This window comes from Procambarus clarkii, chromosome 21 (assembly GCF_040958095.1).
Source record: "Procambarus clarkii isolate CNS0578487 chromosome 21, FALCON_Pclarkii_2.0, whole genome shotgun sequence".
Taxonomy (NCBI): Eukaryota; Metazoa; Arthropoda; class Malacostraca; order Decapoda; family Cambaridae; genus Procambarus; species Procambarus clarkii.
Window position 1 is genome coordinate 13,276,141 of NC_091170.1, and position 23,470 is coordinate 13,299,610.

Genomic DNA, 23,470 nt, shown 5'->3' on the forward strand with positions numbered 1-23,470 from the left:
TTAATAATATCACCCTAAACTCCTCATCGTTCTAGTGAACGTAAATTAAGCTTTTTCAACCTCACTTCACATGTAAGGTTTCTAACTGATGTGTGACTTTGTCATTCTATGCTCAATACTTTGAAATATATATATATGGGCATACTATTAAAGTTTTATATTATTTGAAGATAATAATTGAAACTACTATGAAAAGAGCATGCGGTAAACGAGACAACTTCCATATATATCTATTGGGTAAATAATATATAATTCATGAAATAAATGTCCAGGAAACATAATATATGTTGTGTCACACAAATCTTTAAAGCTTAGATAAGACATTGAATATGTTTTGGGGGTTCAAATTGGATCTATCTCTTAATGGTCAATAGACATTGTTATTGATTGATAGATGAAGATTAAGCCACTCAAGAGGTGGCACGAACATGAATAGCCTGTAAACATTTTGCAGTTTTGCTTTAGTCTTACATTCTTTTCAGTTTATAGAACATAAAGTAAAGTGAACCGCATTTCCTTACAATTTGAAAAAACATTGGTCATCATTAAATGCACCTCATCCAGTTTGCCCAACATACCTGTGATTAAGCATAGTCAGGTACCACGTCACCTACAATCTTACGACTACCATAAATACGAGAACAAACTCACCTAGGATCACGTAGTTTTGAGCGAGAAATAAGAGAACAGTTGTAATTTCTTTTCTGATATATTTTTCAGCTTTTACCTCCGGAAGGATTCCTTCCCCACGTCAGAATTTGCCAACACTTCATTCTCTCTATTTAATATGAGTGATAAACTCCATGAGTGTCAAGAGTGTGGGAAAACATTTAGGCGTCTTGGAAATATGGAGAACCACAAAATGGTGCATACTGGTCTTAAACCTCACGTGTGTCCCGAATGTGGTGAAAGTTTCAGCCAACCTGGAACTCTGAATAGACACAGGATGGCACATTCTGGTGTTAAAACTCACGAATGTTTTGAGTGCGGAAAAACGTTCACCCGAATGGAATATTTAAATAAACACAAGATGATGCACACGGGTGAAAAGCCTCTCAGCTGTGATGTGTGTGGGAAGAGTTTCAATGACCGTAGTAATATGATTAAGCACATGTTAGTACACTCTGGTGAGAAACCCCACGAGTGTCCAGAGTGTGGGAAAAGATTCTCTCGATATGACCATTTGAAGAACCACAGGTTGGTGCATACTGGAGATAAACCTTACGAGTGCCTAGAGTGTGGGAAAAAATTCAGTACGCTTGGAACTATGAAGAAACACAGGATGGTGCACACAGGTCAAAAACCTCTTAGGTGTGATGTGTGTGGAAAATGTTTCAGCAGTCGTAGCAGTCTAATTAATCACATGTTACTGCATACTGGAGAATATCCTTTCAGGTGTGATGTGTGTGGGAAAAGTTTCAGGGATCGTAGCAACATAGGTAAACACTTGTTAGTGCATTCAGGTGAGAAACCTTACGAGTGTCCAGAGTGTTGCAAAAGATTCTTTCGAAATGAGCATTTGAAGAACCACAGAATGGTGCATACTGGAGAAAAACCCCACGAGTGTCCAGAGTGTGGGAAAAGATTCATTCAACTTGGAGCTATGAAAACACATAGGATTATGCATACAAGTTTGGTCAGTTTATGATAAGATTTATATAGTTCAATTGATGTAGATAACATTTTAGTGCACAATATGTTTACAATTATGTATTTTATATTTATATGTATTTTATATATTATTTTGGTAGTAATAAAAATATAATTTTATTCAAATATCATAGGTTCTTTTTCTTCCTACTCTAGGTGATATTGTTTCCATAAAAACATAAAAAATAAGACCTATTTCTTGAACAAATCCACAAGGGCTGTGACGAGGATTTCAACCTACGTCCGAGAGCATCCCACACGCTGCCTTAATCGACTGAACTACGACATCGCTAATCTCCGAAAGTTCTTCACCGATTGCTTTGAAATTTTCACACAATGTTCCATTCGCATCCGAGCAGGTTTTATGTACATATTATATTGATGTCACGACTTTAAAACTTGTTTAAACAAAAAACTGTTTTTTCATGTGAGAGAAATCTTCGAAACCTCTTTATCGATTGTTTTGAAAATTTGACACAACGTTGCATTCGAATACGCGCATCTTTTTTATATCTACTATATACATGTTTCACCTGTGACAGGAAAAAAACATACTTTTGTTTTGAAAAACAGCGCCATCTTTTGGACGTAAGAGCAACACACGCTGTAATCTCTGAAAGTTCTTCACCGATTGCTTTGAAATTTTGACACAAAGTTGCATTCAAATAGGCCCGTTTTTTTATATACCTACTATCGATGTCACCCCTTGTAACAGGTAAAAACATGCTTTTTTTGAAAAAACATCTGTTGCACATAATAATTCAATGACCGTAGAAATATGATTAAGCACATGTTAGTACACTCTGGTGAGAAACCCCACGATTGTCACGAATTCCATTTCAATGTTTCTGATTGCATTGATAAGTTATATTTTCATAGATTTCGATTTATTTTATTTTTATTGAATTATTTTGTGGAACATTGTGTTAGAATTGAGCTGTGTTGTTTACCATACCAATGGTATGGTAAACCATTACCAATGGTATGGTAAACCATCCTCACAACACAGTAGGGAGTAGCCATACATGTTAGGGACATTTTGAAATGTAGTTTCAAAGAGGAAATCACAACTGAGCCACACACAGAAACTATTTAGTTAGATTTTATTTATTTATATATATACAAGAAGGCACATTGGGTTTGTGAGAATACATTGGATAGTACAGTATTTAGATTCTTGTAAAGCCACTAGTACGCGCAGCGTTTTGGGCAGGTCCTTAATCTAGCAGATAATTTTAAGTAGGTAATTTCAATCAGAATTGATAAATGATAAAGATACATTACAAGAGAAAAATGAGATGAGAGAGATAAGTAAGTATATTAAAGCACATTGTTATATTAAAGCTCTGATTGATTATATTGACAGCTTGATTAGTAATTTAAACAAGATTAATAGACACCATACAGCAGATTGACAGCACATATAAGACAGCAATGATCACAATGGTACAGATGTTCAGATTGGGTACATAAAGATTGGGAGACTGGGTAGCAAAAGATACAGATAAACAAGATTTATAAACACCATACAACAGATTGGCAGCACATATAAGAAAACAGCAATGATCACAATTGTAAAGATGTTCAAATTGGGAACATAAAGGTTGGGAGATTGGGTAGCAATTGATACAGTGCAATTTTAAGGCAAAAAGTGGAAAACTATGAAGATGAAATTAGGTACTTTTTAGTATTGATTTTGAATGATGTAAAAGTTGGACAGCTTTTCAATTCAGTAGGGAGTTAGTTCCATAAACTGGGTCTCTTTATTTGCATAGAGTGTTTACACAGATTAAGTTTAACTCTGGGGATATCAAAGAGATATTTATTTCTGGTGTGGTGATAATGGGTCCTATTACATCTGTCCAGGAAGAGTTTCAGACAAGGATTTGCATTTAAGAACAGGGTTTTGTAAATGTAGTTGACTCAAGAGAATTTGTGGAGTGAGATTATGTTTAGCATGTTTAGGGAGTTAAACAAGGGGGCTGTGTGTTATCTGAAAGCAGAATTTGATATTATTCTGATAGCAGATTTTTGCTGGACTTGAGGTGGTTTGCAGTGATTGAACCCCATGCACAGATACCATAGTTGAGATAGGGAAAGATTAGTGCATAATATAGAGAGATGAGATCCGAGTTAGGAACATAATATCTGATTTTGGAGAGTATACCAACTGTTTTAGAGACTTTCTTAGTTATGTGTTGTATGTGGGTACTGAAGTTGAGTCTCTTGTCTAGGAATATGCTGTTACGAACCCGGATCCAGCGTCCGAGCAAGGAGCAGTAAGAACTACGCCATCTGTGGGTCAGCTCCCGAAACCCCCGCCAAACGAACGACGACACCGGATGAGGACGGCGAATATCGGCCACAAGGGCCAGTTTCCAGTCCTGTGCAGCTCACAACACAGCCGCTCCTGACCTCTGGTGAGATGGTGCTCCGACGACAGCGCCATCTATGGACTGGATACGTCAGGTGTTTGTGCCCGAGCCCGTAAGTGAGATGTATTAGTGTCCCGGTTATTGATGACGTGTCTGCTTACAGAGCCGACCTGGGACCACTGTGATGGAAGTGGAGTCAGTCTACCCGAGGCAGCCAGTCTCCATACTGTGAACCTTGCTGCAGCTGTTGTGACGTCGTCCCCCCGGAAGAACACTGTGGTGTGTTAGCCTGCCAGTGGAGTGGCAATGAAAGGATTTATCCGGGACCGACTGTTGGAGACGATCATCCACTGGGGTATTGAGGACAGGAGGGTGATTTGTGATATCACACGAGACTCCTGTCTAGGGCGTACCCCTTATATCGTTCGTGGAGTGGCCGTACCAGCCTTGGTGGCTCAGTACCTGCCAGCAGACCAGCTGGACGTGTGGTTGACGGCCTCCACAACGGTGCCCCCAGTGGACCTGCGTTTTGGCTGACCTGTGGCCCGGGTAGGCTCGGCATTCTCAGAGGACACGTCGTGAGGCCACGAAGAAGGCACCGAGAGTTATGGCACCAGCGTCTTCAGTAGAAGACATCGATTGAGGATTAATCCCCTTGCAAAGTGTTAATACCCCTCCCCTTTGTGCACTTATTTATTCTTTATATTTAAACGGTGATGGTAATTATAATATTAAGTTCTTAGCTTTCTTTCCCTACTCCCTTTAAGTTACTTGCGTCACGGATCTCATCCCTTGATAGCCACTACTGGCTCGGGAACGGATACATTATATCTTCCTCTACCAACATCAGAGTAAGGACCCTGTTGCGTCCCGAGAGGGCCGTAACATATGCCAAGAAACTTTCCATCATTTTTATTCCTAATGTTTACATTGTCAATCTGAAGCTGAATTGCATTTGTAGATTTGCTTCCAAATAGGATGTAGTAGGTCTTTTCTATGTTAAGTGTTAGTTTGTTGGTTGACATCCATAAGTGGACTTTTTTTAGTTCATTATTAACATCATTTAGTGTATGTGGGTTGGGGTTGGAGTAGATGAGGGTAGTATCATCAGCAAACAAAATAGGTTTCAGAATGTTAGAGACATTAGGCAGATCATTAATGTATATAAGAAATAGAAGAGGTCCCAAGATGCTGCCCTGTGGCACTCCAACGGTTATTGGTAGAATGGGAGAGATTATATTATTGATGGCTACACATTGGTGTCTATCACTAAGATAACGATTTAGTTAGAATTAAACGAAAAACTAGAAATCCTATAATAGGAGTTTTATACAGGCCACCAAACTTAGATATGTATGATAGAATGGAAGATAGATAGAATGGAAGCAAAACATCTATGGGATGAAATATCTAGAGCAGCTAGGTCAAATAGTATTTGGGTTAACTTTAATTTTAATGGAATAAACTGGATTATCAAAATATGGGATAATGAAGCAGGAGATTTTCTAGAATTAATTGAAGATTGCTTTCACATTTACATTGATTGCAACACATTAAGAAGCCAATGCGAGAAAATAATATTTTAGCCTTAGTGTTAACTAACAGGGAAACACAATTAATTGATTAATTGATTAATTGACATCGAAATAGGGAGTGAACTAGAGAACAGTGATTACAAAGAAATCAGATTTAGCAAAGAATGGAATAGATTTGTAGGAAAAAATTATGTTAAAGTACCAGATTTTCGAAAAACTGATTTTAAGGCCTAAGAAATGTTTTGTTTGAAATAGATTAGAAAGTCCTTGCATGGGTGGGGGGGGGTGGCGGTTTTGTTGCGAGACGTGAACCCAACAATGGGTGATGTACAAAGGTATTTTGATGTTGACTCAAAATATAACATTTTAAAATATTCTACACAAAACACAGGAACGTAGTATACAATAGAAATTGATAAATATAACCGAAAAGGTATGATTAAAAATTCCAACTCGAATTTTCTCAATATTTCTTATGTTTCTTTTCACTGTCGATAGTAATTGAAAAAAGATAAGAAAATACAATTGACGATTTACTATAAAATATAAAACCAAAAACACGGTCAACCTACTCATGAAAAACTCTTCAGACGCAAAGAAGAATGACTTAAAGGAAACCTACGTCGTCTAATGCCATCAAATGCCCACTTGGGGACTGTAAGCTCCAAAGGCAAGACAACAGCGTCTCTTTGTAGGCGATTAACAATGCATAAACAATAAGGCAATCTCTTCTCAAAACCAGACCATCACCAGAGAAATCTTAACAAACAACACAGAAATCATCGATATATACAGCGATAGCAGGAGGCTCGACATCTGCGAGGCACTACACATCAAAAAGTCAACAGCCAATTAATGCACAACTATTCTACCCTCTTCAAGAGGGTAGAATATATCTCCTATATCTATATTGGGTAGAATTGGTACTCTGAACCAATATAGAAGCATCAGGAGGAAGTATGGATCAATAGGCCCACTGCAGTTACTTCTATTGTTGTGTTCTCATATCCAATTTCGTGTTTTGTCTTGTGTTTGTCACAATTTTGTTCACCTCACCCAAAACTGTTGTACCATGTCATCTCACCTAAAGTACAAAAAATATGGTATAAAAAAAATATAATACGTCCATAGTATATGGACGTATTTTGCGGGTTTACCGGTTACAGGTGTGTGTGTAAACTAAAGACTTTAAAAATGTAATAAGTTATTACGAAACGCGTTCAGGCGTCGCGTCAGACTAAAAATAAAAATGAATTTTGGAGAATTGATTTTTTAATTCAGTGAAAAGAAACATAAGAAATATTGAGAAAATTCGTGTTAGAATTATTAATCTTACCTTTTCGGTCATATTTAACAACATATGTTTACAAGAAAGACTGCTGCCAAAATAAACTAATAATAGAAATTGAGTACATCGAATAATAATGACCCGAAATGGATAACAAAGGATCTGAAGAACCTTATCGATACAAAGAGTGCTAGGTACAAAAAGGATTAGGATTGGGGAAGTCAGATCAGAACAAGAAATCGCCCAACTGGTTAGAAATGTTAGAAAAGAGATAAGGATGGCAAAAAGAAACTATGAAGTTCGCATAGCAGGGCAAGCAATGACAAATCCTAAAGAGTTTTTCAGTTAAATCGAACAAAGATTAGGGAAATGATAGGTCCATTAAAACAGGGACAGTTCATATAAATGATAATAACAAAGAGATGAATTATTTTAAATAAATATTTTATCTCTGTATTTAATAGAGTTACTTAGCATTACTTCTCCAGCCAAACTCCAGCTATGTGAGTGGAAGAAGATTGGTTGACTAATTTATCAGTTACCAGGGAGGATGTTAATAATAGTGAAACTGAAGCAAGACGAAGTGTCTTGCCAGGGTGCTTAATGAAAGCAAAGAGGAGCCTTGGGAGCAATTATGTACCATATTTAACAAACCATTAGAGTCAGACAGAGTGCCAGAGCAGTAGAAGGTTGCTAATGTGGTACCAATTTTTTAGAAAGGATTATTTGTGTCAAACTATCGGCCAATTAGTCTGACGTCTATTGTGGGAAAGTTACTTGAATCGATAATTGCAAATACCATTCGTCTTCATCTTGATAAACACAAATTATTATTCCTTTAACCGCAAACTAAGACAGCTCTCTAGTCTTTGTCCACCTGACTTTGATCTCATTAAACGTTTCCCTGTCATCTGCCCTTCTCTTCCTTATTTCTATGGTCTTCTTCCTTATTTCTATGGTCTTCCTAAGACTCATAAACCTGGTGTTCCTCTTCGTCCTATCATTTCTTCACGGGGCTCTGTCAGCTATCCTCTTGCCTCCTGGCTCGCTAAAACCCTGACACCTTACCTTGGCACATTTTCTCCTGCCCACCTTCGTCACTCTCAGGACTTCATAGAAAGAATGCGCCTGCAACCCTACTGTAAGATGCTTAGTCTCTCTGTTCACTAATGTTCCGCTCGATGACGTTCTCTCTTTCCTTAGACAGAAGGCGTCTGAGGGCCTTCTTCCTCTCCCGCTTCCAACTGACGTTTTCCTTGAACTCATTAGACTCTGTGTTGACTCTAACTATTTCTCTTCCAACGGTAAATATTACACTCAAACTTTCGGTGTCGCTATGGGTTCCCCTCTCTCCCCTGTTCTTGCTAATTTCTACATGAATACTTCGAAACTGTTCTTCCTTCTATTGATACTCGTCCCTCTCTCTGGCTTCGCTATGTTGATGACACTTTTTTTGCTTTATGGCCTCATGACCTTAGTCTTTTCCAGCCTTTCCTCTCCGTCCTTTTCTTGACGTTCACAGTTCTTTGTCCGGATTCTCTTTCTCTGTCTACCGTATATCCATGCACAGTGGCATGTACATTCACTTCTTTTCCTACCATCCTCCTTCTGTTAAGAAAAGTGTCCTCGTCTCTCTCTTCCTCCGCGCTCTACGCCTCAGCGACCCTCAGTTTCTTGATTCTGAAATGGCCTTTATCTACAAATCATTCTCTCGCCTTGGATACCCTTTGCATTTCATCAACTGTGCCTACTCTCAAGCTAAACGAAATTTCTTTCTTCCTAAACCTGCTTCCAACACTAGTAGCACACTACTATGCCTTCCCTTCACATCTGAACTCAAAACTTTTATCAATACCTTTCGTCCTCTTGACATTAAGCTCGCCTTTCGACAAACTAACACACTTCGTAATCTAGTTCACACTGCTCCTCCTGCTTCTAATGCTGCTGGTGTCTACTCTATTTCCTGTACGTCTTGTCCAATACTTTGGCGAAACTGGCAGTACACTGAATGACTTAAAGAACACAAGAGAAGTGTTAAGTCTGCAGACACTAACAATGCTCTCTTCTGCCATGCGAGGGATTCCAATCATCCCATATATTGGTCTTCCTCCAAAATAATCTTTCCTGCCTCTACTCTACACAGACGCCGTCTTGTAGAATCGGCTCTAATACACAATGTACCCAACATGAACTTGAGTCCTGGCTTTGTTGCTGTGGACTCTTCCCTTTCACAGTATATACTCAAAATGCTTTCTTTTCACAGTATATACTCAAATATATATCTTTCTAACAAACGTGACTTTACATAAGCTTACCCTTTCCATTTATCTTTCTTTCTCTTTTCTCTCTTTTTTTCTGTTCATTGTCTTCTCCTACGTTCCCTTGCTTTCCTCTTCTTATTCCTATTATTTTCTCCTTCTTAGGTGGTTATAATAGGAACTGCCTCGTATGGGCCAATAGGCCCTCTGCAGTTTTTACTACTACACCTTACTTTTCTCCTCATCTCTTTCGTGCCTATTTATTGCCTGTCTCTAAATCCTCATCATCCACCCACATCTTCACAGACGGATCGGTGGACACAGAAAATGAGAGTGCTGGCGCTGCTCTTTGCACGACCAGCGTTCAGGCATATTGGAGACTGGGAGGACTAGTATCATCAACCCAAACTGAGCTGTTCGCCATACAACAGGCATTCGCATATGTGATTGCACAAAACACTCAAAATGCAATCATACACACAGACTCAAAAGCTGCACTTCAAATACTAGGACAAAAACAGTGGAAAGATAATGTGGAAATAATTACCACCATTTTGTATCAAGGAGCAGTCGCTAAAGGCAAAGGCCTCAACATAACTTTAAACTGGATCCCATCCCATATTGGAATCCCATTAAATGAAAAAGCTGATGAAATTGCTAAATTGGCAACTCGTCATCCAGTGATACATAAAACAATTCAACCCAGCCTAGAGAACATAAAAAACATCATCACCAAAAAACTCTCACATCTCAACAAAGCCTACCTACACCAGAGAATAGCTGAAGGTTCGCCATCTGCAACATGGTATCTTCAGGCAACCAAATTAGAAAGGTTAAATATCCCAAAAGGAATCCACAGGGAAATAGCAGTTAGGCTATATAGACTACGTCTAGGTTACAGATGCAACTGGGAGATTGGTGAACCCCGACAGAGAGAGTGCATCTTCTGCCAAACTGTCACAATGACCTTAGAAGAGCTTTAAGAGTTCCTGAATCATGCAGTGGCCACCCTGAAGCCATCAACACAGCCACTCTCCTGGTCAACAAAGGTGTCCAGCAGCTGGACACCCTCATAAAGACTGTGAAGCAGTATCCTCCCCCACGATAACAGCTTGATGGTTAAATGCAACCTCAGAACTGGGAAAAAAAAATAAAAAATTGTACCACTTACGGGCTATTCATGCCCGTGCCACCTCTTGGGTGGCTTAATCTTTATCAATCAATCAATCCTCATCTGATTTGAGAATGGTCCAGGACGGACCGAAACGTCGTCGTCCCTACACATTCCAGTGTGTGGTCTGGTCAACATACTTTAGCCACGTTATTGTGACTCATCGCCTGCACAAATTATTAAATGATTCACAATATGGTTTTACAAATGGCCGTTCATGTTTAACAAATGTGCTATAATTTTATTCCAGTATAGTTGAGGCAGTTGATAGTTATACGATTTGCGATGTTATGTACCTTGACTTTAGCAAAGCTTTTGATATGGTACCACATGAAAGATTGATTAAAAAAATAGAGGTACGTGGTATTGGGGGCTGCTATTAAGTTGGATTTGGGCTTTGCTATGCCAAAGGAAACAGAGTTAGTATAAACAGAGTTAAGTCAGAGTTGGAAAATGTAGGTGGAGTGCCTTATTGATCTGTGCAGTGACCACTGTTATTCATAATATATAAAAATGATTTAGAGTCATGTTTGAGCAGCAATATCTGCAAATTTCATTCTCATGTTTTTATGTACAACCAAATTTCATTTACCTACTTTAAAACTTACAAAATTGGTGAATGAATGAAAATTGAAGCTTAATGATTTCTCCCCTTACCTAGAAATTATACTATATATTTAAGGAAGGAATATATTTTCACATTATCCTGACATATCCCTAATTTACCCCTGTAATTTATAATTACTCTATAGTATAACTTCTGGGTAAGGAGAGGGGAGGGGGGGGGGGGTGGGGGTCTGAACCCCTTAGTTATTGGTTAGGTTAACGATAGATAGGTTGTATAGATGTCGTAAATCATATTACCCTTTTCGTAAAAAAAAAAAATTGTGAAAAGAATTTAGATCTGGTTATATATGATTAAGGGTGTTTTAACTGTTCTAGAGACAAAATGCCCATTAGTATCACATTTTTCCATTAACCCCCTAGGTAATGGAGGTTATGGTAGGATGGATAGGTTGTATTGATGTGAAAAAAAAACATATCTAGGAGTAAGAAGCAACATTGGACAAAGATCCTGGTATTAGAGGTTAGGTCCAGTTTCCTCCTATAAATACGATATATTTGAAGTTAGGTAAAGGGAGGTTAGGTGCAGGATATTGGAGTAGATGTGCATAAACATAAACACTTACCCAACAATATAGCTACAATATTGAACATAAATTCAAGCTTGTTAGGTGATGGGCAGTTAGGTTCATATCCAAAAAACATTACTTTTCTAAGAATATAGATACAATAATCAACAAAGAACCAAGCAGGTTAGGCACGGGGCAGTTAGGTTCATATCCAAAAACATCACTTTTCTAAAAATATAGATAAAATATTCAAGAAAGCTTCAAGACCCGATCAGGTTAGCCACGGGCATTTAGATTTATATACAAAATCAAGACTTCTCTGAGTATATCTCGTATCAGAGGTTAGGTCCAAGGTGGTTGAGTTGTGGTAATATGAGGAAAACACCTAGTAACAACACATCTCTAATAATAATATCCTAGCAAAACCAGTTGTAATCCAGGGTGGAATGGAAGTTGGGAGTATACATTAACAGCTCTAAAAGTTAACTCATGCTCTGGATGTGATGTGCTTAGGTACATTTAGTAGATTTTTTTTGGTTTGATACAATTAGGATATGTTTAGTGGAATTGACACAAATTGGGATAATTTTGATGAATTTAGCTACTATTGTCTTAAGATAGGTTAGGTTAGTCTAGGTTTGGTAAGATTGATGAAAGAAAACACATCTGGAAGTTGGAAATAGCTAGATGGACACAGCAATAACTCTGAATTGGTCTTAGGAACTGATTGTGTTGTGCTAAGACTGGATGTTGGACATCGGAAATATACAATAAATTTAGATGGAATAGGTGAAAACTTGGGTAAATGGGCTTTGGTTGTGTTATGATACAAAACATTTTGGGTATATTTGATGTAAATTGCCTTAAATTAATTTAAGTTTAATTTAGGTCGAAGATCATAGATTTTGCCGACTTTAATCAAGTATTGGAAGGGTTAGGCAAGGTTGTGTAGGGTCGGATATATAATATCTCAGTCGTAATGAAGTTGCTTGTTTAGAAAATAGAGTAATTAACCCTATTTAGGTTAGAGCTATAGCCAGCATTTGCAATGAATGGACTGAAGCTACATAAGGTTTCGTGTGCGGATAAGGGTGCTGTGGTCTTGGAGAACGTGGTATGTCATGACTGCATGTTGGTTATTATATATATATATATATATATATATATATATATATATATATATATATATATATATATATATATATATATATATATATATATATATATATATATATATATATATGCGAACAAGCCTGAATGGTCCCCAGGACAATATGCAACTGAAAACTCACACCCCAGAAGTGACTCAAACCCATACTCCCAGGAGCAAACGCAACTGGTATGTACAAGACGCCTTAATCCACTTGACCTTAATCCACTTGACTATCACGTCATTATGTCCGGTCGTGATGGTCAAGTGGATTAAGGCGTCTTGTACATACCAGTTGCGTTTGCTCCTGGGAGTATGGGTTCGAGTCACTTCTGGGGTGTGAGTTTTCAGTTGCATATTGTCCTGGGGACCATTCAGGCTTGTTCGCATTTGTGTTCCTCACGTGTGCCCCAAAGAATGAGGTGATTTGGTAAAATGCTATGCCCAAGATTACTATCCGAGTGCCGGCGGTGGGGTGGTTCAAATAGCCTCGGCTATCACCTCATTATGTCCGGTCGTGATGGTCAAGTGGATTAAGGCGTCTTGTACATACCAGTTGCGTTTGCTCCTGGGAGTATGGGTTCGAGTCACTTCTGGGGTGTGAGTTTTCAGTTATATATATATATATATATATATATATATATATATATATATATATATATATATATATATATATATATATATATATATATATATTAAATTTAGATGGAATAGGTCAAACTTGGATAAATTGGGCTTTGGTTGTGCTATTATACGGAAGACTCAGGTAAAATTGGTGAACATTGCCTTAAATTAGGTGAATTTAGATATATTCGTGCAAGTTTGGGGGAAATTGTCTTAAATTAGGCGAAATTTAAGTTGGAAAGGTTAAATTTCCCAACCTTAAATAGAGTCTAGCTTTGGATGTGCTAGGTCAGGTAAGGTGAGGTTGTGTTGGGTAGGATATATAATATCCTACCCAACACATATATATGGTATTATGGGTAGGATATATAATATCCTACCCATAATAGCCTAGTGAACTCGGCTGTTCATAAAATAGTGTAAATTAACCTGTTTTGGTTCGAGCTATAGCTTGTATATGAAGATATGTGATGCTTATATTTTGTTTAACTTTTGCTAGGCTGAGTTTGGTTAAATTAAAGTATTATTAATATGTTTTTTGGTTGGATTTAGATGAATTTAGGTTCTAACAGAAGGCATTTTTGATAGGATATAATAAATTTGCTTAAATTATCATAGAAATTACTGACTTCACCTAACCCAACCTGTCTTAACCCAACCTGTCCTAACCTAACTAAGGTAAGAACCTATCAGTGTGTTGGATGGTTTGCCTAAATAAATATGGCTGACGTGATTGAGAGGATGTAACAAGGGGTATTAATAAGGACATTAAAAATTAAGGACATATGCTACATGAACAGTTTAGCACTAATAATGTTGCAACATTTATGGAAAATGCATGTGTTCTTTTATGTTGAGCTCATAGGATGTCAGATGTACTATTAATTTATGTGAAATTTAGATTTTTTAATTTTTCTGATTTTTTGGGGAGTTGGGTAAACTCAGCATATTATAAATAATATCCTAAACATGCCTAGGAAAAAATATTATGCAAATTGTGTATTAATTGGCCTAGTTGGATATGATTGGATTTGTGCAAATAGCACAATATTGTAATTGTGCAAGTTGTGTATTGATTGTGTAGGTTATGTACTGATAGTATTTTGCAAAAGTTGTATGATGACTGCATTTATGTATTGATCATATTCTTGCAAATTGTCTATTTTTTTGCAAGTTGTGCATTAATTGCATTTCTTTTGTATGAGTAGTTATGCATTTAAAATGTATCTGCTAGTTATGTATTGTTCATATTTTGAGCCAGGTGTGTTTTGATTATAAGAACATAAGAACAAAGGCAACTGCAGAAGGACCTATTGGTCCATACGCGGCAGCTCCTATTTATAACCACCCAATCCCACTCATATTCATGTCCAACCCATGCTTGAAACAATCGAGGGACCCCACCTCCAATATGTTACGCGGCAATTGGTTCCACAAATCAACAACCCTGTTACTGAACCAGTATTTACCCAAGTCTTTCCTAAATCTAAACTTATCCAATTTATACCCATTGTTTCGTGTTCTGTCTTGTGTTGATACTTTTAATACCCTTTTAATATCCCCTGTGTTATGTCCATTCACCCACTTGTAAACCTCTATCATGTCACCCCTAACTCTCCTCCTTTCCAGTGAATGCAACTTAAGCTTTGTTAATCTTTCTTCATATGAAAGATTTTTAATTTGGGGAATTAACTTAGTCATCCTACGCTGGACACGTTCAAGTGAATTTATATCCATTCTATAATATGGCGACCAAAACTGAACTGCATAATTTAAATGGGGCCTAACCAGAGCAAGATATAGCTTGAGAACCACACCAGGTGTCTTGTTACTAACGCTGCGATTAATAAATCCAAGTGTCCAATTTGCCTTATTACGAACATTTATGCACTGATCCTTTTGTTTTAAATTCTTACTAGTCATAACTCCCAGATCCCTTTCGCAATCCGACTTCGCAATCTCAACACCATCTAGCTCGTATCTTGTAACTCTATCATCATTACCTAACCTCAGAACTTAACATTTATCAGCATTAAACTGCATTTGCCAATCCTTTGACCATTTCAAACCCCTATCTAGATCAACTTGAAGTGATAGTGAGTCCTCCTCCGAATTAATTTCCCTACCCAAGTCTTTCCTAAATCTAAACTTATCCAATTTATACCCATTGTTTCGTGTTCTGTCTTGTGTTGATACTTTTAATACCCTTTTAATATCCCCTTTGTTATGTCCATTCACCCACTTGTATCATCGGCAAATTTGCAAATGTTGCTATTCAAACCTGAATCTAAATCATTTATATATATTATGAACAACAGGACAGAGCCTTGAGGCACTCCACTTACAACATTTTCCCACTCTGACTTGATTCCATTTATACTAACTCTTTGTTTCCTTTGGTATAGCCATGCCCTAATCCAGCCTAATATAGCACCCCCAATACCATGAGCCTCTATCTTTTTAATCAGTCTTTCATGTGGCACTGTATTGGCCTCGTATGGGCCAATAGGCCTTCTGATGTTGCCTTTGTTATCATGTTCTTATGTTCTTATCCGGGAGCTGGAATTGGTGATATTGTTGGAAACATGAATGATATGACGGGAAATGGGAACAAACCCATTATTTGTGTTAGTGCAGGGGGTGATGATGTTGGGCGAGTTAGGAGTGAGGAACTAATACAGAGATTCAGGACAGCCATTGAATTAGTTAGGAGCAAGGGAGGAATCCCGATCATTTGTGGTATTCTTCCAAGAAAGGGAGTGGGAAATGAATAGATGTCGAGGGCAATTGGTGTCAATTGCCTGCTGGAAAGATATTGCAAATCAAATGCAATATCTTTCATAGACAACTGGGAACACTTCTATGGAAGAAATGAAATGTATGCTCGTGATGGGGTGCATCTATCGAGGGCTGGGGTTGTTGCTGTTGCGAACTCGTTGGAACCAGTGGTTAGAGGTGTTTGTTTGGGTTTAAATTGTTAGTAGATAGTGGTATGAGAATTGATTTGGAGGAAGGAGGTAATAAAAGTATGTGTTCGTGGGAGAAAAGAATTGGCAAAATGATCAGGGAAAGAAAAGGGCCTCAAAATAACAATTCACTTAGGGTATATTACACTAACAGTAGAAGTCTAAGAAATAAAATAAATGAAATAAATGCTCTTATTACGAACATTCATGCATTGATCCTTTTGTTTTAAATTCTTACTAATCATAACTCCCAGATCCCTTTCGCAATCCGACTTCGCAATCTCAACACCATCTAGCTCGTATCTTGTAACTCTATCATCATTACCTAACATCAGAACTTTACATTTATCAGCATTAAACTGCATCTGCCAATTTCAAAACCCTATCTAGATCAACTTGAAGTGATAGTGAGTCCTCCTCCGAATTAATTTCCTTACCGATTTTCGTATCATCGGCAAATTTGCAAATGTTGCTACTCAAACCTGAATCTAAATCATTTATATATATTATAAATAACAGAGGGCCCAGGACAGAGCCCTGAGGCACCCCACTTACAACATTTTCCCACTCTGACTTGACTCCATTTATACTAACTCTCTGTTTCCTTTGGTATAGTCATGCCCTAATCCACCTTAATATAGCACCCCCAATACCATGAGACTCTTTATCTCTTTATCTTTTTAATCAGTCTTTCATGTGGCACTGTATCAAAAGCTTTGCTAAAGTCAAGGTACACAACATCACAATCCTTACCACTATCAACTGCCTCAACAATGCTAGAATAAAAAGATAACAAATCTCTTAAACATGAACGGCCATTTATAAAACCATGTTGCGACTCAATTATTAATTATGTTTTTCAAGATGAAGACGAATTTTATTTGCTATTATAGATTCGAGTAACTTTCCCACAATAGACGTTAAGCTAATTCGTCGAAAGTTAGACGCAAGTGATCTATCTCCTTTCTTAAAACTAGTATCACATTACCAACTTTCCAAAACTCTGGCACTCTGCCTGACTCTATTGATTTATTAAATATGGTTGACAGTGGGTCACAAAGCTCCTCTTTGCATTCTTTAAGCACCCTGGCAAACACTTCATCCGGCCCTGGGGATTTGTTTGGTTTGAGTTTTACTATTTGTTTAAGAACATCCTCCCTGGTAACTGCTAAACTCGTCAACCTGTCCTTGTCCCCACCCACATAGACTTGTTCGGCTGAAGGCATATTGTTAAGTTCCTCTTTAGTAAATACAGATACAAAATATTTATTAAAAATACTACTCATCTCTTCATCACTATCTGTTATTTGACCTGTCTCAGTTTTTAATGGACCTATCCTTTCCCTAGTCTTAGTACGATATAACTGAAAAAACCCTTTAGGATTTGTCTTTGCTTGCCCTGCTATGCGAACTTCATAGTTTCTTTTTGCTTTCCTTATCTTTTTTTTTACATTTCTAACCAGTTGTACGAATTCCTGTTCTAAAGTGACCTCCCCATTTTTAATCCTTTTGTACCAAGCTCTCTTTTTACCTATAAGGTTCTTCAAATTCTTTGTTATCCACTTTGGGTCATTAGTATTCGATCTATTCAATTTGTATGGTATACTACGTTCCTGTGCTTTGTTTAGAATATTCTTAAATAAGTTATATATTGAATCTACATCAAAATCCCCATTTACGTCACCTATCGTTGGGTTCATGTCTCGCTCCAAGACCGGCCCCCACCCCATATCCAAGACTTTAGAATCAATTGGACCCAAAAAATTTCTTAGGCTATTAAAATCAGCTTTTCGAAAATCTGGCACTTTAACAGAATTTTCTCCTACAGGTCTATTCCATTCTATGCTAAATCTGATTTCTTTGTAATCACTGTTCCCTAGCTCACTCCCTATTTCGATGTCATTAATTTGTGTTTCCCTGTTAGTTAACACTAAATCTAAAATATTGTGTTCCCGTGTTGGTTCCTTAATGTGTTGCGTAAAAAAAGCAATCGTCAATTAATTCTAGAAAATCTTCTGCTTCACTATTCCCTGTTTTGTTCAACCAGTTTATTCCACTAAAATTAAAGTCACCCATGACATAAATAGTGTTAGATCTAGATGCTCTAGATATTTCTTCCCATGGATGCTTTGCTTCCATTCTGTCTAAATTTGGTGGCCTATATATAACTCCTATTATGATATTATTTGCTTTTTCGTTTAATTCTATCCAAATAGTTTCTGTGTGTGGCTCAGTTTTGATTCCCTCTTTGAGACTACATTTCAATTTGTCCCTAGCATATATGGCTACTCCACCTCCTCGTTGAATATATCTATCTGTGTGAAATAGTTTAAATCCATTTATTTGATATTCAACTAATAATTCTCTATTTTCTACATTCATCCACGTTTCGGTAAGTGCAATAATATATATTTTTTCTGTGCAGACAAGAGCATTTAATTCGTTAATTTTATTTCTTAGACTTCTACTGTTAGTGTAATATACCCTAAGTGAATTGTTATTTTGAGGCCCTTCTCTTTCCCTGATCATTTTGCCAACTCCTTTCTCCCACAAACACATACTTTTATTATCTCCTTCCTCCAAATCAATTCCCATACCTCTATCTACTAACAGTTTAAACCCAGACAAACACCTCTAACCACTTCTTCTAACGAGTTCGCAACAGCAACAACCCCAGCTCTCGATAGATGCACCCCATCACGAGCATACATTTCATTTCTTCCCTAGAAGTGTTCCCAGTTGTCTATGATACTGAAAGTCTATGAAAGTTGTCTATGAAAGATATTGCATTTGATTTGCAATATCTTTCCAGCCGGCAATTGACACTAAGTGCCCTTGACATCCATTCATTTCCAACTCCCTTTCTTGGAAGAATGCCACATATGATCGGGATTCTTCCCTTGCTCCTAACTAATTCAATGGCTGTCCTGAATCTCTGTATTAGTTCCTCACTCCTAACTCGTCCAATTATATTTGTGCGAGTTGCGTATTAATTGTGTATATGTTGTAATTGTATTTGTGTTAATGTGTGTATTTGTGTTAGTTGTGTATTTTGCATATTTGCAAGTGTGAAAGTGTATTTGGGTTATGTGTCAGATTGTGGGTATTTTGTGAAAATTATGTTTGTGATATTGTGAAATTTTTGCGAAAGTGCATTTTTGATTGTAGGAGCGTATAAGGAATTTGGTATATTTGTGCAAATACAATTCTTTGTGTAAATAGCATACTTTAATTAAGCTTATATGCAATATTTGTGTAAATGGCATATTTGTGTTTGCAACTGGCATATTTTGTATGTAACTCATATTTTGTCTATAAATGGTATATTTTGTGTGTGACATATTTTATGTGTAAATGACTTATTTTGTGTGTAAATGATATATTTTATGTGTAAATGACTCATTTTGTGTGTAAATGACTTATTTTGTGTGTAAATGACATATTTTGTGAGTAAATGATATATCTTGAATGTAAATATTATATTTTGTGTGAAAATATTATATTTGTATATAAATGACATATTTTGTGTGTAAAAGTTGTATTTTCTGCATAAATGGCATATATATGTGTGGAAATGTCATCCTCTGTGCCTTTTTTTTATTTTTAAATGATGACTGTGTTATATATATATATCTTAATATAACTAAGGAAGGACAAGCAAAGCTAAGATAGGTTAGGATAAGACATGATAGGTGTAGTTAGGATAGGATAGATTGGATTAGGTCAAGGTTAGATTTGGATAGGGTATGATAGGATAGGGTAGGTTAGGATTGGAGCAAGGCAGGATGATAGGTTAGTGTTGGGTGAGTTTAGTCTAGGATAGCTTTGGTTAGGATAGAATAGTTTTTGGCCATGATAGGTAAGGATTTGCTGCGGGTATGAGTAGGTTTGGACAGATTGGATTGGGACAGGATTAGGATAGGATGGTATAGGGTTAGTTTAGACTAGAATAGGTTAGGTTAGGATAGGTTAGGAAAGTTTTTGGCTAGGATAGGTAAGGATATGATTAGATATGGGTAGGTTTTTTGGCAGGGTAGAATTAGGACAGGATAGTGTAGAGTTGGTTTAGACTATAATTCGTTAAGTTAGAATTGGGTAATTTGCGTTATATTTTTCGAAGTTGCTTGAATAATATGTTAATCTCGTTGATTGTTAAGCATAAATATTATGTGTGTTATCAATAAAACGATGGGACGAATGTACACTTTATATATTGCTAGAATATGACCCATAATTAAAAAAAAAGGTGTAAGGGTTTAACTAATTTCACCCGACTAAATAGAGATGTCGTTTATATAAAATGGGGTTATTAACTATGGGTGTATATATGTGCGTACATATGTATGCCTATATGTATGAATAAAAAGTGTGTGTTTAAATATAATACGGACAAGCGGCTTAAAGCGTTCTGTGCATACCAGTTGCGTTGCTCCTGGCAGTATGGGTTCGAGTCACTTTTGGGGTGTGAGTTTTCAGTTGCATATAGTCCTAGGGACCATTCAGGCTTGTTCACATTTGTGTTCCTCACGTGTGCCCCAAAGAATGAAGTGATTTGATAAAATGATTTTCTAGAATTGATAAATGTAGAGTTTTGAGGCTGGGTAATGATAATAGAGTTACAAGATACGAGCTAGATGGTGTTGAAATTGCGAAGTCAAATTGTGAAAGGGATCTGGGAGTTATGATTATTAAAAATTTAAAACAAAAGGATCAATGAATGTTCGTAATAAGGCGAATAGGACACTGGGATTTGTTAATCGAAGTGTTAGTAACAAGACACCTGGTGTGGTTCTTCAGCTATATCTTGCTCTGGTTAGGCCCCATTTAGATTATGCAGTTCAGTTTTGGTCGCCGTACAATAGAATGGATATAAATTCACTTGAACGTGTCCAGCGTAGGATGACAAAGTTAATTCCCCAAATTAGAAGTCTTTCATATAAAGAAAGATTAATAAAGCTTAAATTGCATTCACTGGAAAGACGAAGAGTTAGGGGTGACATGATAGAAGTTTACAAGTGGATGAATGGACATAACAAAAGGATATTAAAAGTATCAACTCAAGACAGAATACAAAACAATGGGTATAAATTGGATAAGTTTAGATTTAGGAAAGACTTGGGTAAATACTGGTTCGGTAACAGTGTTGTTCATTTGTGGAACCAATTACCGCGTAACGTAGTGAAGGTGGGGTCCCTCGATTGTTTCAAGCACGGGTTGGACATGTATATGAGTGGGATTGGGTGGTTATAGATAGGAGCTGCCTCGTATGGGCCAATAGGCCTTCTGCAGTTACCTTTGTTATTATATAATGCTATACCCAAGATTACCAACCAAGTGCTGGCGGGGGGATGGAAATAGCCTTGGCTACCATCCTCTTTTGTCCGGTCGAGCGGTTAAGGGATCCTGTACGCCAGCAGAGTGCTCCTGACAGTATGTGTTGGTGTCACTTCTGGGGTGTGAGTTTTCAGTTGCATATAGTCCTGGGGACCATTCAGGCTTGTTCGTATATATATAATATATATATATATATATATATATATATATATATATATATATATATATATATATATATATATATATATATATATATATGTCGTACCTAGTAGCCAGAACGCACTTCTCAGCCTACTAATCAAGGCCCGATTTGCCCAAAAAGCCAAGTTTTCCTGAATTAATATATTTTCTCTAATTTTTTTCTTATGAAATGATAAAGCTACCCATTTCATTATGTATGAGGTCAATTTTGTTTTATTGAAGTTAAAATTAACGTAGCTATATGACCGAACCTAACCAACCCTACCTAACCTAACCTAACCTATCTTTATAGGTTAGGTTGGGTTAGGTAGCCGAAAAAGGTAGGTTAGGTTAGGTAGTCAAAAAAACATTAATTCATGAAAACTTAGCTTATTAGGCAAATCGGGCCTTGCATAGTAGGCTGAGAAGTGCGTTCTGGCTACTAGGTACGACATATATATATATATATATATATATATATATATATATATATATATATATATATATATATATATATATATATATATATATATATATATATATATATATATATATATATTTGAAGTATAGCATTCGGATGCTCGGATGCATCCGAGGTCCCACACTATCTCATCGCCTGGGAGAGGATTTGAGTTCTGGCTGGTTAAATACCCCAGAATTCCTACCTCTCTTTATGGCTTTGAAGTATAGCGTAGTGGATACAGCATGCAACTGCCACCTTGTTGGCCAGTGTTCGAGTCCCCTGGTGGGTTGAGTGTCTAAAAAGTTATAAACTTCAGCTACTGGAATAGGGTAGTCTGTGCATTAAGCATTTGGCACTGAGTTTTCCCATATAACAGGAACCGATGAAAGAGCATCCGAGGTCCCACACTATCTCATCGCCTGGGAGAGGATTTGAGTTCTGGTTGGTTAAATACCCCAGAATTCCTACCTCTCTTTATGGCTTTGAAGTATAGCGTAGTGGATACAGCATGAAACTGCCACCTTGTTGGCCAGTGTTCGAGTCCCCTGGTGGGTTGAGTGTCTAAAAAGTTATAAACTTCAGCTACTGGAATAGGGTAGTCTGTGCATTAAGCATTTGGCACTGAGTTTTCCCATATAACAGGAACCGATGAAAGAGCATCCGAGGTCCCACACTATCTCATCGCCTGGGAGAGGATTTGAGTTCTGGTTGGTTAAATACCCCAGAATTCCTACCTCTCTTTATGGCTTTGAAGTATAGCGTAGTGGATACAGCATGCAACTGCCACCTTGTTGGCCAGTGTTCGAGTCCCCTGGTGGGTTGAGTGTCTAAAAAGTTATAAACTTCAGCTACTGGAATAGGGTAGTCTGTGCATTAAGCATTTGGCACTGAGTTTTCCCATATAACAGGAACCGATGAAAGAGCATCCGAGGTCCCACACTATCTCATCGCCTGGGAGAGGATTTGAGTTCTGGTTGGTTAAATACCCCAGAATTCCTACCTCTCTTTATGGCTTTGAAGTATAGCGTAGTGGATACAGCATGCAACTGCCACCTTGTTGGCCAGTGTTCGAGTCCCCTGGTGGGTTGAGTGTCTAAAAAGTTATAAACTTCAGCTACTGGAATAGGGTAGTCTGTGCATTAAGCATTTGGCACTGAGTTTTCCCATATAACAGGAACCGATGAAAGAGCATCCGAGGTCCCACACTATCTCATCGCCTGGGAGAGGATTTGAGTTCTGGTTGGTTAAATACCCCAGAATTCCTACCTCTCTTTATGGCTTTGAAGTATAGCGTAGTGGATACAGCATGCAACTGCCACCTTGTTGGCCAGTGTTCGAGTCCC

General features: G+C 37.4%; 1 protein-coding gene across 1 annotated transcript; it reads left to right on the forward strand.

Annotated features, from left to right (window-relative positions):
• Window positions 1-787: 787 nt before the first annotated feature.
• LOC123760801 (zinc finger protein 708-like) lies at window positions 788-1,648 on the forward strand. The gene has a single exon (XM_069328477.1). It carries the CDS (start codon window positions 788-790, stop codon window positions 1,646-1,648), a length of 861 nt encoding a protein of 286 aa, XP_069184578.1.
• The last annotated feature ends 21,822 nt before the right edge of the window (window positions 1,649-23,470 follow it).

Excerpts from the sequence above, each read along its gene's own strand:
- LOC123760801 (XM_069328477.1), top strand. The coding sequence starts at position 788 with ATGAGTGATAAACTCCATGAGTGTCAAGAGTGTGGGAAAACATTTAGG.